Consider the following 12,868-nt stretch of genomic DNA (forward strand, 5'->3'; position numbering starts at 1 on the left):
TGACAACTATTTACATAGCACTACATTGTATTAGGTGTTATAAGTAACTTAGAGATGATTTAAAGTAAATGGGAGGATGTACATAGGTTGTATGCGAATACTATGCCATTTTATATGAGGGACTTGAGCATCCATGGATTTTGGTACCTAAGGGTGTGTCCTGGTGCCAATCCCCTTCGGATACTGAGGGATGGTTTTATGGTATTTGGCTGCCTCTTCCCAATCATCTTTCCTGCTAATTATGATGGGTGGTATGAGTCCTGGGCAACCACACTAGCAAGCTAGCTTACTGGAGAAAAATGAAAACATTTAAGGGCTGTGGATCTTTCTGCCCCTTTCTGAAAAGAAAAGAAAATATCTCCCATTATGCTTAAGTACTTCTTTATTATTTTTCTGTTAAAACTTCAGAGACAATAGAATTAACAAGTGCTATAGTGTCTGATTAAAATGAAGTAACTGAACAAAATTTATGTGAAATGAAATTGGCTACTGCTTAGGCAAAGAGTTTGAAGAATTTGGGCATAATGAGGCAAACTAGCACCAGCTATTAGCCACACAGCAGGACGATCAGGACTGCCTGGGAAGTTGGGAGGCTGGGAACTGCCATCTGTCAGGCACAGCAGGGTAAGGATCCTCGTGCAGGTTGGTGTGGGCGAGATGAAGAATGCAGTGACATGAAGAATCTGTCTGTCTGCACTTCACATTATACACTACCAGAAAGGAATGATCCTACTACCACACCTCCCCAGGAGGAAAATGGAATGGGAGCAGGTTTTGTATCTCTCTCCCTTCTTTGAAGCACTTCAACCATAAGTTGTGGGGGCCGCATTTCAAACGCAACATTCCTGGCAGTAGCTTCTGTTTGTGAAGCTCTGTGAGTCCCAGTCCTGGAATGGCTCAGCTTGGAGTGGGCTTTCTGAATGCAAGATACTGAGTAAGACTATGATTTTTCAACCTAGTATTTTATAGTTCAGACTGTAAATAGTACCACAGTGAGGTGGACATCAAGGAGTCCTTGGCATGCTCATGTCTGACTATAATAAATGGATAGGTCACTCGTCTGTCTAAATATGCATGTTATATACTAATACATGTTAACTAAGTCATATGGCCAATTATTTCAGGTTTAATAAGCAAACCCAGTGATTTCAAGTACTGTATTTTTTCAACCTGATACTTAATCTGGGGACTAATATTTTCTAATTAAAAAGCAAGGGATTGAAGTGGAATAAAAATGTCTAGTTTTCACATGAAAATATTTTCCCAGTATGCAAAATATCATTTATTCTTTTTTTAAATATTTATTTATTTATTTATATTTGGCTGCTCTGGGTGTTCTTTGCTACACAGAGGCTTTCTCTAACTGTGGTGAGCAGGGGCTACTCTGTAGTTCTAGGGCTGTAGTTCTACTCTGTGGTTCTAGGGCTTCTCATTGCAGTGGTTTTTCTTCTCACAGAGCCCAAGCTCTAGGGCATGTGGGCTTAGCTGCCCTGATGTATGTGGGATCTTCCCGGACCAGGGATCAAACCCGTGTCCCCTGCACTGGCAGGCATATTCTCAACCACTACACCACCAAGGACACCTTCATTTATTCTTAAATCTTCAATGGAATTTTAATTTCTAATTTTTAAACTAGGGGGTAAGAGTCTACTTCACAGATATTATTGTGATGTTTAAATGAAATAATTAATGTAAAATGCTTAAAATGTTTGGCATATGGTACACTCTGAGGGAATCGTATCTACTATCCTTGGTCAAATTTTATTTATATGCCGCATGATTTTTTAAAAGAGAATATAAGTACCTATAGTTCAAGAAACAACAAAATGTAAATGAAATGTTGTGCATTTAAATAAGTGACTAAACTAAAGGCTCAAAGAAGTTAAGTCATTTTCCCAAAGTAACTTCTTAAGGCTACAATGAAGTTTAAAAAGAACTTGGAACATCTTGTCCCTGCTTAAATTACCATCCTTTATCTCAAAACCAAAGCAAAAAACTATTTGGTATTTCTGACTGAAACACTCAGTGTGCATTCTGATGACTTTAACCAATATAATAATTCATCTCTACTAGGAGATAGGCAGCAGCTGTCAGCTGTCACGCATACCAGCAGCTGGCAAACAAACGAAATCCTTTTGATTTAGAAGAAAACAACAACATCCGTACTACCACCTCCTAATCAAACCATCCAGGAAAACAGAAACTCCTCAACGTTCTCAGTAAATAAATACCTGGCCAAAGTTAAACACAGCACAGAAAAACTGTAATTCAACATATAGTCTCCCAGGCTCTTGGTTGAATAGCCACCATAAACAACTGGAAAGATTCTGTAAAGGAAGGAGAAAATAGGACTTTAAAATGAAGCAAGCTGATCATATCTCTCTATCCAGAACATAGTACAATAATTTATCTACTTAATAATTAGGAAGAAAAGGACTAAAGGGAAAAACACCAAGAGAATACAGAGGCTTTGTCTTTCAAACGAGGTTTAAACCTCTCTTCTTGACAGGTGTCATTCAAACAGCATCTATTCTGATCAGATTTGAAGAAAGAAGACATGAGCCATAATACAGAAGCTTACATAATACATCAGGACTTCAACTAGCCTAAGACAGGTCTGATTTTAAAATTAGTTTTACACAGTGAAAACAATCACATCACCGAGCAGCAATTCTTGGCACCATTTCTTAATTTTTGATTTTTGTTCTTAAACAGCAGCTAAAATGGTGCTGGCTGATATGATTCTATGTAACAAGCATTGCAGTGTGTAAAGTGTAAGAGAGTTTCTTCATAGGTTACATGGTCCATTGCCTATCACTAGGCTAGTTATACTTGAACCATCACAAAGAATTATATAATAACTAGTAATTCACAAAAGAAGACTTTGTAGAACTAATTTTTAAAAATGCTTTGATAATCAAAGAAATGCATTTTAAAATGAAGTGCTATATTTCACTTATAAAATTATCAAGTAAAAAATCTGTAATAGTCAATGTTGGTGAGAGTACTTTACAAACCTATACTACTCCTTTGGAAAACAACTTAATAGAATGTATCCAAAGACACAAAAATATTTATGCTATTTAATCCAGGTTTTCCAACTTTTGAGAATCTATGATAAGGAAATATACTGCATTGAGATGTTTATTAGTGAATTCTAAAAATCTAGGAACAATCCATAAGAAAATGATTGAGTGAATTGTAATGCATATCCTCTATAGTTTATTGAGGAGCTATTTAAAGTAACAATTAGAACACTTTTGCAGCAACATGAAAATGTTTGATATAAGTCACAAAGCAGGACATAAATCTGTATGTATTATTAGAACCATGAAAACTATATTAAAAAAGAGAAGGTAATAGTATGATGGATATTTTTCCTCTTTTCTCTATGGTATCCATTGTATGAAGTCCTTGTATTATTTTCATAATGTAAAATTATTTTTAAAAGTTTATTTGTCTGAGGACTGTCTTCTGAGAGACCATGTAGACATTTATCTACTGAAGTCAGTCAAGGAATAACTTAGGACTAAGTAGCCTTGTATACATCACAGACATAACTGGTTTTACTCCAAATTCTAGGTTCAGAGCATAGGATGAGTAAGTATTCAAAGCAAAATGAGTTACTGAAGCACTTAAGCAACAGAGTGATGTGAATTACTCATTCTTCTTCCTCCCAAAACATTAGCTCACGATTAGGAGATGCTAGTGCTGCAACTCCCCTGGGAAGGAGCAACCAAGTTTCTCCCAGATGCCTGGAAAAAACCTTTGTCAAACATTTAAAGAAATGGCTCCCAAACAAAATCAAAAGAAACATTTACAGCAAACAGGCCAATAATGAGAAGTAAACACAGCAACACATGTCGAGTCAGTTGCTGGTCTCCACTGTGTAGATACTGCTCTTCTTCCTGGGCTAATATGCAGCTCTGGGAGTTACAGCGACTCACACAATGTTCATCTATAAAACAGTAAGCACAACAATTTGTAATCAGAGCTTTTTATTTGAATGCATTTTAAATTCATAATGACTTCCTAAGCAAACCACTACATATGCACATTCTCAGCTCAGAATCAGTATATTATTTTAGATGAAGTCTAAAGAAGGCTCCTTCGTGTTGTTTTAGGAGAGTTCTACTTGTAGAGTGTTTTTATCCAAAAAATACAAATACATGCAATAGTTCCCTTCTACATTATTTGACAGTGTAACACACACACATGCGCACACAAATTTTTAAGGCTAATGTAAAAACAAGTTTCTCCTGTTAAAGAATCTACCTCTTGGTATGAATATCCTATATTGGCTAATAGCAAAGCAAATTTACCACTTGCCTTTCATAAAAAGTTTAGAATTTGCTTAGAAAAGATCTTTAAGGAACCAAATAAAAAATATTTTACACTTTGTTCTGTTTGCATATGGAAGCAAGTCCAAATCATAAGCATGACTTTTCTTTGGCCAAAAAGAGAAGTGAGAAGCCTTTCACAAGAAACCTTTATCCTCTTACCTCAGCTCCCCTATATCAATGGCATCAAAAGTAGGAGAAAACATTTTTACAAAACAGATGCTAGTCTAACATACAGTCTATTACAAAAAGTCAGGGCTTAAAAAACACCATTTTACAGCTCTTACCTTCAAGCTTACAAAAACTGTATTTCCTAAAGCCTCTTTTTAGAAAAGAACATACAAGCATTAAACATAGTATGACATAATAGTAATAGCCTGGATGAAAGTTCACACAAAATAAAGGTTAATAGCAAAAAGAAAGTAGGCTGCCGAACTGTTTATATAGTATGATCCTGTTTTATAACAGTTATTTGTGTATATCTTGGTGTTGAAAAATTCTAGCCGTGTATATAATAAACTTGGTCTTAAAATATTATGTACAAATATGATAAAAATGCATAAAACCCATTTTACTATCTTTTATCTGCATTTTTACATATTGCAATATTTGTTTTCATAAAATATGATCAGAAAATCTAAGAAGTTCCTATATTAAAAAGGTTTTTTCAGGAATCAGCATATTAATGGAGAAATGATATAAGCAAATTGTAACAGGATTCTGGGGGGAAAAAACCCTCCACCTGGGGTTGATGAGTCAAATCACATGTTGAATTTGTCAATGGACCTTACTATTAGGTATATTGTGTAGGAAGGAAAAAGTAAGGAGTAAAGCCTTGGGAATTCTGATGTAAAGAAATATTAGCTTTAGAAAAGGGGCACACAAGTAACTTGAAACACCTGTAACTGGATACCAAGAGAGGTTTCCTGCTGAATGTAAGTGAAGGCTCAATATCTGCCCGAACAATAATACAACAACTGCTGCTGCTACTATGCTTATCTTTAAGTTTTTATTTATTTATTTTTGGCCGCACTGCACAGCTTGTGGGATCTTCCCCAACCAGGGATTGAACCTGGGCCACCATAGGGAATGGCCAGAATTCTAACCACTAGGTCACCAGGGAAGTCCCTGCTTCCACGTTTAATAAGCATTTCGTTTGTACATTACTCACTGTGCTAAGTGATTAGCATGCATCATTTCTTATTATATTTGCAACATTTTTAAAATATAAAAACATTTGGCAGCAAAACAGCTGACATGCTCCATCATAAAGAGGACTTTGTGGGCTTTCTCTCTCTACTTTGATTTTTAAAAATAGGCATAATTGACTGAAGGTACATTGCAATTTACATATATTCAGTTGTTTTAAATAATTTGAAATTCAGACCATAAATGTGATTCAGTCTGCTTATTAGTCTATACGTCAAAAGGTTATTACTTTTAAAGATTTTTATTATTTTTTAAGAAAGGGCATATTTTAAAGCATATGGATTCAAAATGTAATTAAGCACTAACTAATTAGTCTTGGCCCTGGGGGAATGGAGTGGGGAAAAGTCTCAGCTTCTAAAATGAGATGCCAAAGAGAAAATAATGATCCTTAGGGCAAACTTCTTGGAATTACTACTCGGGTTAAATTTACTGGAGAATTTCCATGCAAATAAAAAAAATAATAAATACCCTATCTGTGCACAATTATTGTATTATTTGCACTTTCTTCCATCTTATGAGAATATTCTCAAACAGAAATTCTATGTAGAGTTCTTTTAAGGCATAAGATTAAAAAATCGTTTGTTCCTTAGGCTCATCCTTATAGCCTAGAGGCACTTACTTTTCTCAAATGAAGGAGTCACAGACCCACTGGTGGTTATGTCTGCTACTGGCTCCGTGGATGGGCAGCATAATTCACCATTTCCCATAGAGCAGGAGCAGCAACCTATATAGATAAAATATAGGTTGTGATGGGAGAGTCCAATCACAAAAAAATGGACAATGTAAAGAGATGCCAAATAAAACAACCCCCCCCCCCAAAAAAAAACACAAATCCCCGAATTCATTTATATACACACAGAGATTTTCCATACAGCCTCAATGTATGGGTAACTATCAAAAAGTATTTAAATGTGCTTATGTATAAATTAACATTTAAGGAGTGTCAGACAAAGGATCAGCCCCTTTACATACTGCCTCTTCTTTGTATAAGACAAAGAAAATGTTTTTGTTTGTTCTCCAGCTGGTATCTTTTTTGGAACACCAGGGAATTCCCGTAATTAATTAAATTTTTTTAAGGAAGACGTTTTTATCCATGCTATGTTATTAGTTTCCAGTGTGTTTTGGGAAATAAGAATTTGACCACTTTCCTAAAATACAGCTTTGATTTCACTACTCCTTGGATGAATTCTAGTTTGACACAGAATTCATCCAAACCCTCTTCTAAGTTTAGCTCAAAACTCACTTCTTTCAAGAACATGTCTTCTACCAGTTTAGAAGATGCAGTAAAAGCAATTGTATTTTTTATTTTTAGATATATGCTGCTGAAACTCTCTTGCTGGTTTTTAGGTAGATTGGTTTATAGAAGTCACACTGAGACACCTACCATAGAGCTGTAATTTTACTCTGTATATTCAGAGAATTGCATAGTGTCCTTTAAAACATCACACTCAGACATGGACACGGTGCTCCTTGATATGGATTGTAATAGAATAACTTCAGTGATAAACTGTATTAGAGCTTAATGTACTAAAAAGCTTAATTCATAGGCTGAAACGTTCACTGATAATACGCTCTAATTTTTCAGTAGTGTCATTAAAAATAAAAAAAAGATTTCAAAGTATAAAAACAATCATCTATAATAAAACTATTACAAATGTCTTTCTAAATTTAAGATAATGATGCCACAGAATAATTGAAAAAGAAAAGAAAACATCTGGCTCTGCCTCTTATCTTCAGAACTTGAAGGCTTAAATCCACTAAGATAAATTGTTAACAAAACAGATATAAAGCCAGCCCATTCCAAGGACATATGTGTAGGGAACATACACATATAGCAGTTTTCCCCTTCAAACATGAGCCTTCTTATTTATGTGTGTGTGTGTGTGTGTGTTTGTTGCTCAGTAATACACCACACTTATTTATTATCTTTTCATTCTACCCTTTGACCTCCTTCATAGAGCATTTCTCCTATGCTCTACTCCCCACCTCTGGCAACTATCAATCCTGTTCTCAGTATCTATGAGCTTTCCCCACCCCGCAAAGATTCCACATATAAGAGAGATGATATTGCCTTCTCTTTTATTAACTGAACCTTTGATCTCATATTAAAGTAGGTTAATTTTCCTTTCAATTATAATTCCATACTTATAAGCAAGTCACATGTCTCTGACAAATGTGTAGCGAGGGGCAGAGAGGAGTGAACTATTTTGGATTCTGAGATTAGGGGAGGCCAGGCTGGACATCTAATGTGCTATGTATTAATACTATTAGCAAAGCAGAAAAGAGCAGACCGTAGGGAAGGAAAATAACCAGACAGGTTTAAAAACCCTTTTCCTAGGAACATGGGTGAATAGGCAAATAAACAAGAACTTTGCCTTAGCGATTTTCAGGCAGCTTCAGAAAATCACGTCATAGCTTATCAGCCCATCCATCTATCCATTCATCTAACAAATATTACTAAACATATATAGGAAACCTGACACCATGCTAGGTGCTGAGGCTACAATGGTGGGCAAGTCAGTCACAGCACTTATAGTCTAGTGGGTTATACTGATAATTTAAAAAGCAATTATAAAGCAGTGAGGTAAGAGGAGAGGTATAAACATCACAGAAGGTTTTCTATTGAGATAAGCCATAACTGTCTTCTGATTCTCTACTTATTTATACAAAAGGTGCCAGCTAGTTATCCTGCTGGAGGTGATGATGACAGGGTTTAAAGAATATCTATGATACTGTTTATTTGCTATTTTTAAAGGACAGTAAAGACAGCAGCAAAAGTCTCTGGGGTTAAGACACTTAGTGTAGGAATCTCTGCACACGTTCTCAGGGCTTTGGTGGACAGTTCTAAAACACTCGCAGGAGAAGAAGACTTAGAGAGTGCTGAATGGTCTTTACAACCTATCTGAAAACATACAGTAGATTGATTTATAGGATAAACGTTTAGAGTCCACAAAGAATGCAAGGAAGGAAAGGATGCTGGGCATGTTCAGAAAAGTACTCTAGATGTCAGAGAAATGGCTTTTAAAATTTTAGTGAACACATACACATAATCCTTAAATTTCCATTTTCAAATGGAAAATATCAAGAGGACTCAAAAGAATGAAATTCTGATGCTATAATCACAAAGGATCTAACAAAGAAATTAGTGAACACCATCAGTAAAATGAACTAAAGGAGGCCTGATTGAAGCAGGGTTGATGTAAATCACTTGTTGGCCAAACACAGCCCTATGTAGTGGGACCCCACAGTCCTGTGTAGCAGGTGTTATCAGCATCAGATATAGAAACCAAGGCACGGGAAACTTGCCTATGACCAAATAATAAAGTTCTAGAGTCAGACTTGAACCTAGGCAGGCTGGTTCCATATCCCTGTTTCTACCCCCGGTCCTATCTCCTTCCAGTTTGGGATGATGAAAGATGGGAGGGAGGGAGGCAGGCAATATAAGCAGTGAGATTTATGGGATCCTCTTCCTTTTAAGACAGTTAAAATGAATTTTAAACCTTTTCTTTTTTCTCTTTCTTCTCTACTTATCGCTATTTACAACTAATAGTTTTAAGATCAGGTATCGCTCTACTCTACAAACTCTCTAAACAAAATAGAGGCCATTGTTTACATTTCCCGGCACAACGGTCGATGTCTATGAAATCTCTGCATGCACCAATGAATCCAAAATGCAAGCTCCATTGCTGAATTCCCTTCATGAATTAAGGCAAACCCCATACAACTGTTAGCACATTAAAAATGTCACTAGTTAGGGTCATATTTTCACACAGGGACATATGTTCACTATAAATAAACATTTTAGGCTTTGCAGTCCACTGGGTGTCTGTTGAATGACTCAACTCTGCCAATACAGCATGAAAACATCCACAGACAATACAGAAGTAAATGAGCATGTCTGTGTTTCAATAACATGTGATGGACACAAATTTGAATTTCATATAACTTTCAAGTGTCATAAAATATTTGTCTTTTAAAATTTTTTCTTCAACCCTTTAAAAACATAGAAGCTATTCTTAGGTTTGGGGCCATAAACAGGTGGCAGACTGCAGTATGCCAGCTCCTAACTTTTACCATTAGCCCTGCTTCAATTAAGCCTCTTTAGTTCATTTTATTGATGGTGCTTACTTGATGCATTGTTGTTAATAAACATAGATGTTTTGTTTCCTAGAAAGAGCCTTCCCGAAGTTGTTACTCTTCTCTAAACTCTCAGGCCCAAAGAAGTCTGAGGATTAGACTTATTCTCACAGAAGATTATCCTCATAAAAGATTTATAAACAAGAATCTAATAAATGAACTTGTAAGCTCTTTCTATTATTGACTATGATTCAAGTTCCCCATTTTACAAATACTTGTGATATTGAAGATAATTCAAGGAAGTTCCCTTACACAAAACATTTAGAGTACATGCTATATAGGCATATAAAAGTTTCTTTATATTTAAGGATCATACTTGTTTCTGGGACAGAACTTGTAAAAGATTCGGGTTCATTTACTGGCACTGGACTGTCCTCGAAAGCAGTGTTTCCTGGCTCTGCTGCTTTGCGGTCCTGAGACTGGTCGAAACCTTCATAGCGTCCTGCTTGGGAGGTGCGGTTCATACACATGAGTGATATGCCAGCTATCACAATGCTGCAGAACAGGGTAACTGCTGTGATGATCATCTGTCAATGTTGCAGAGAGACGTTAGGCCACTTTTCACAATCCCAGCTTGATAATCTTAGTAGATGACTTAAGGGCACTTTTTTTGGTGGAAAATGCATTATCTCAGTAGCTATAAATGCTCTATAACAGTGGTTCTTAAAAAAGAGGAAGAGTATGGGAGGAATGTAAAGTACTTACAGAGAAATTAGGGTTTGTCTCTAATCAAATGCGATGTCTAGCTGTTCTTTTCATTATGTATCATGTCCTTGTTACTAGTAATCTAAAGTAAGTCAAAGTGATAGTTGCTCAGTTGTGTTTGACTCTTTGTGATCCCACGAACTGCAGCCTGCCAGGCTCCTCTGTCCGTGAAATTCTTCCAGCAAGAATACTAGAGTGGGTAGCCATTCTCTTCTCCAGGGGATCTTCCTGACCTAGGGATCAAACCTGGGTCTCCCGCACTGCAGGGAGATTCTTTACTGTCTGAGCACTTATAGACTTTTCCTTCACATCAGAGTTTTTGTTTGCTGTAACACATAGCTCAAGTGTACTTTAACTAGAGACCTTATATGGTGATAACACTAAAGATAAGTAATTACAGCTAATACTTATAATTTTCAGCTTAAAAAGACATATGTGTTAGTTGCTCAGTCATGTCTGATTCTTTGTGAGTCCATGGACTGTAGCCCATCAGGTTCCAATGTCCATGGAATTCTCCAGGCAAGAATACTGGAGTGGGTTGCCATTCCCTACTCCAGGGGAATCTTTCTGACCCAGGGATCGAACCTAGGTCTCCTGCATTGCAGGGAGATTCTTTACTATCTGAGCCACCAGTGAAGCCCCAAAACAGGCTTAGGTATGTAAAATCATTTTTGTTTTTTAATTTCATTTTCTTTTTTATAGACATGTAAAAATATTTATCACATTTTGAGGTGTAAGTTAACAAAGTGACATAGGATCACCAGTGTGATAAGCAATAAGTTGGAATAAATTTTCAAAATTAATTTCAATGTAAGTATAGCAAAACACATTAAGCAGCTAAAAAGAGACATTCTCAAGAACAGAACTGTCAATAAACTCTTCTCACCTGCTCTTTTCCATAAAAGAAGGCTGAGTCAATGCTTTCTCCATTATGTTTTCCAGTTACCAAAAGAACACCAACAAGGAGAGCAGGAATCCTATAATAATGAGAGTTTAGAGAGAAAGACAGAGAGAGAGAGATGAATAGTAACTGTGTATGTGAGAACAGGTAAGCAAACAGAAAGCTACCAACTTACCCCCAGCCAGATATTATGATGATTCCAACAGGAATTTGTACCCTTTCTCTCTTTTTCAAAAGAAATAAAGAAATTGCTAGAAGGCCTAAGAATAAGAAATAGAGATTAAAAGATAGGTGATTACTCTTGATGTTGATCAGACTTCATGGAACTTTAACCAAGCTTATTTCAATACTAGTCTGTAGTTCTTGCCCTAGAATTTACTCTTTCTAAATAAATGCTTTTCCCAATATTTTGAAACAAGTTTTCTTATTCAAAATCATTTGTTTTCCCTCCTACATTGCTTCTTTACTAAAATCTTCTTGTTTTATACATGAGGACTTTTTCAAAAAGCCCAAATCATTTTGTTCTTTTGATTCATGAGTTTGGAATCGAAGTATATTTGTGGAAAAAAAAATTTTTTTTAACTGGATACAGAACAATTCTAAAAATAAAAACACCCCTGTTCTACTGTTGCTAAGAACGTATAGGTAATTCTCACAAAGGTTTGTTTTTGGAAAATTCACCAAGTCTAAATGATGGGCCTTAATATAAACTTAATACAGAAACAAATGTTTTAAACGTTTGGACAGATATTTTAAAACAAATATTTCATGAGCTTTCCTTATACTTTATACCCAATTATTTATAGAAGTAACATCTTATTTTATAAATTTTACACAGCTATAGAAGCTTCGAACTTTAGGGCTGGAAGGGACCACTGTCTTAAATTAATTCCTTCATTTTATAGCTGTGTAAACAAGGGTTTGCCCAAGCCACACAGCCAGCAGAGGGCAGAGCAAGACTAGAAACCCAGTCTTCTGACAGAAGGTTAAGTCCTTCAGCTCCGTTCAGTGTTCTAAAACTTGTCTGTTGACCCGTTCAGTTCAGTTCAGTTCAGTTGAGTCGCTCAGTCGTGTCCTACTCTTTGCGACCCCATGAATTGCAGCACACCAGGCCTCCCTGTCCATCATCAACTCCCGGAGTTCACTCAGACTCACATCCATCGAGCCAGTGATGCCATCCAGCCATCTCATTCTCTGTCGTCCCTTTCTCCTCCTGCCCCCAATCCCTCCCAGCATCAGAGTCTTTTCCAATGAGTCAACTCTTCGCATGAGGTGGCCAAAGTACTGGAGTTTCAGCTTTAGCATCATTCCTTCCAAAGAACACCCAGGGCTGATCTCCTTCAGAATGAACTGGTTGGATCTCCTAGGGATCTGGAAGTTTCTATGAGAAATATGAACTCTTTTTGCTTTATTTGCAGTGGTGACCATCTTATAACCAAAGCACAGTCTCATTATTTCAGGGTTTATATCTGGTTTTATATTAAGTTTGAGGCAAGTGAAGGCCAAATGATACCACAACACAGTTCAAGTTAATGTTCTGTGGTAGTCTGAAGAGGGAAAAGCGGTGAGATAACCA

The 12,868-nt window shown here is 36.4% G+C and overlaps 1 protein-coding gene across 7 annotated transcripts in view; it reads right to left on the bottom strand.

Moving 5' to 3' along the window:
• Positions 1-12,868, bottom strand: part of GPR155 (G protein-coupled receptor 155) — a 40,279-nt gene that overhangs the window by 6,757 nt on the left and 20,654 nt on the right. For all 7 annotated transcript variants that reach the window (XM_086358899.1, XM_086358910.1, XM_086358931.1 and 4 more), the window contains 6 exons: positions 11,468-11,552; positions 11,278-11,368; positions 10,003-10,213; positions 6,169-6,273; positions 3,822-3,958; positions 2,232-2,327 (listed from right to left, as the gene is read on the bottom strand). In XM_086358899.1, coding sequence (XP_086215025.1) covers positions 2,232-2,327; positions 3,822-3,958; positions 6,169-6,273; positions 10,003-10,213; positions 11,278-11,368; positions 11,468-11,552 — 725 coding nt within the window. The remainder of the gene's footprint in view (positions 1-2,231; positions 2,328-3,821; positions 3,959-6,168; positions 6,274-10,002; positions 10,214-11,277; positions 11,369-11,467; positions 11,553-12,868) is intronic.

This window comes from Bos grunniens, chromosome 2 (assembly GCF_055505025.1).
Source record: "Bos grunniens cultivar Pamir isolate PY7600 chromosome 2, Bosgru_T2T1.0, whole genome shotgun sequence".
In the NCBI taxonomy this organism is placed as follows: domain Eukaryota; kingdom Metazoa; phylum Chordata; class Mammalia; order Artiodactyla; family Bovidae; genus Bos; species Bos grunniens.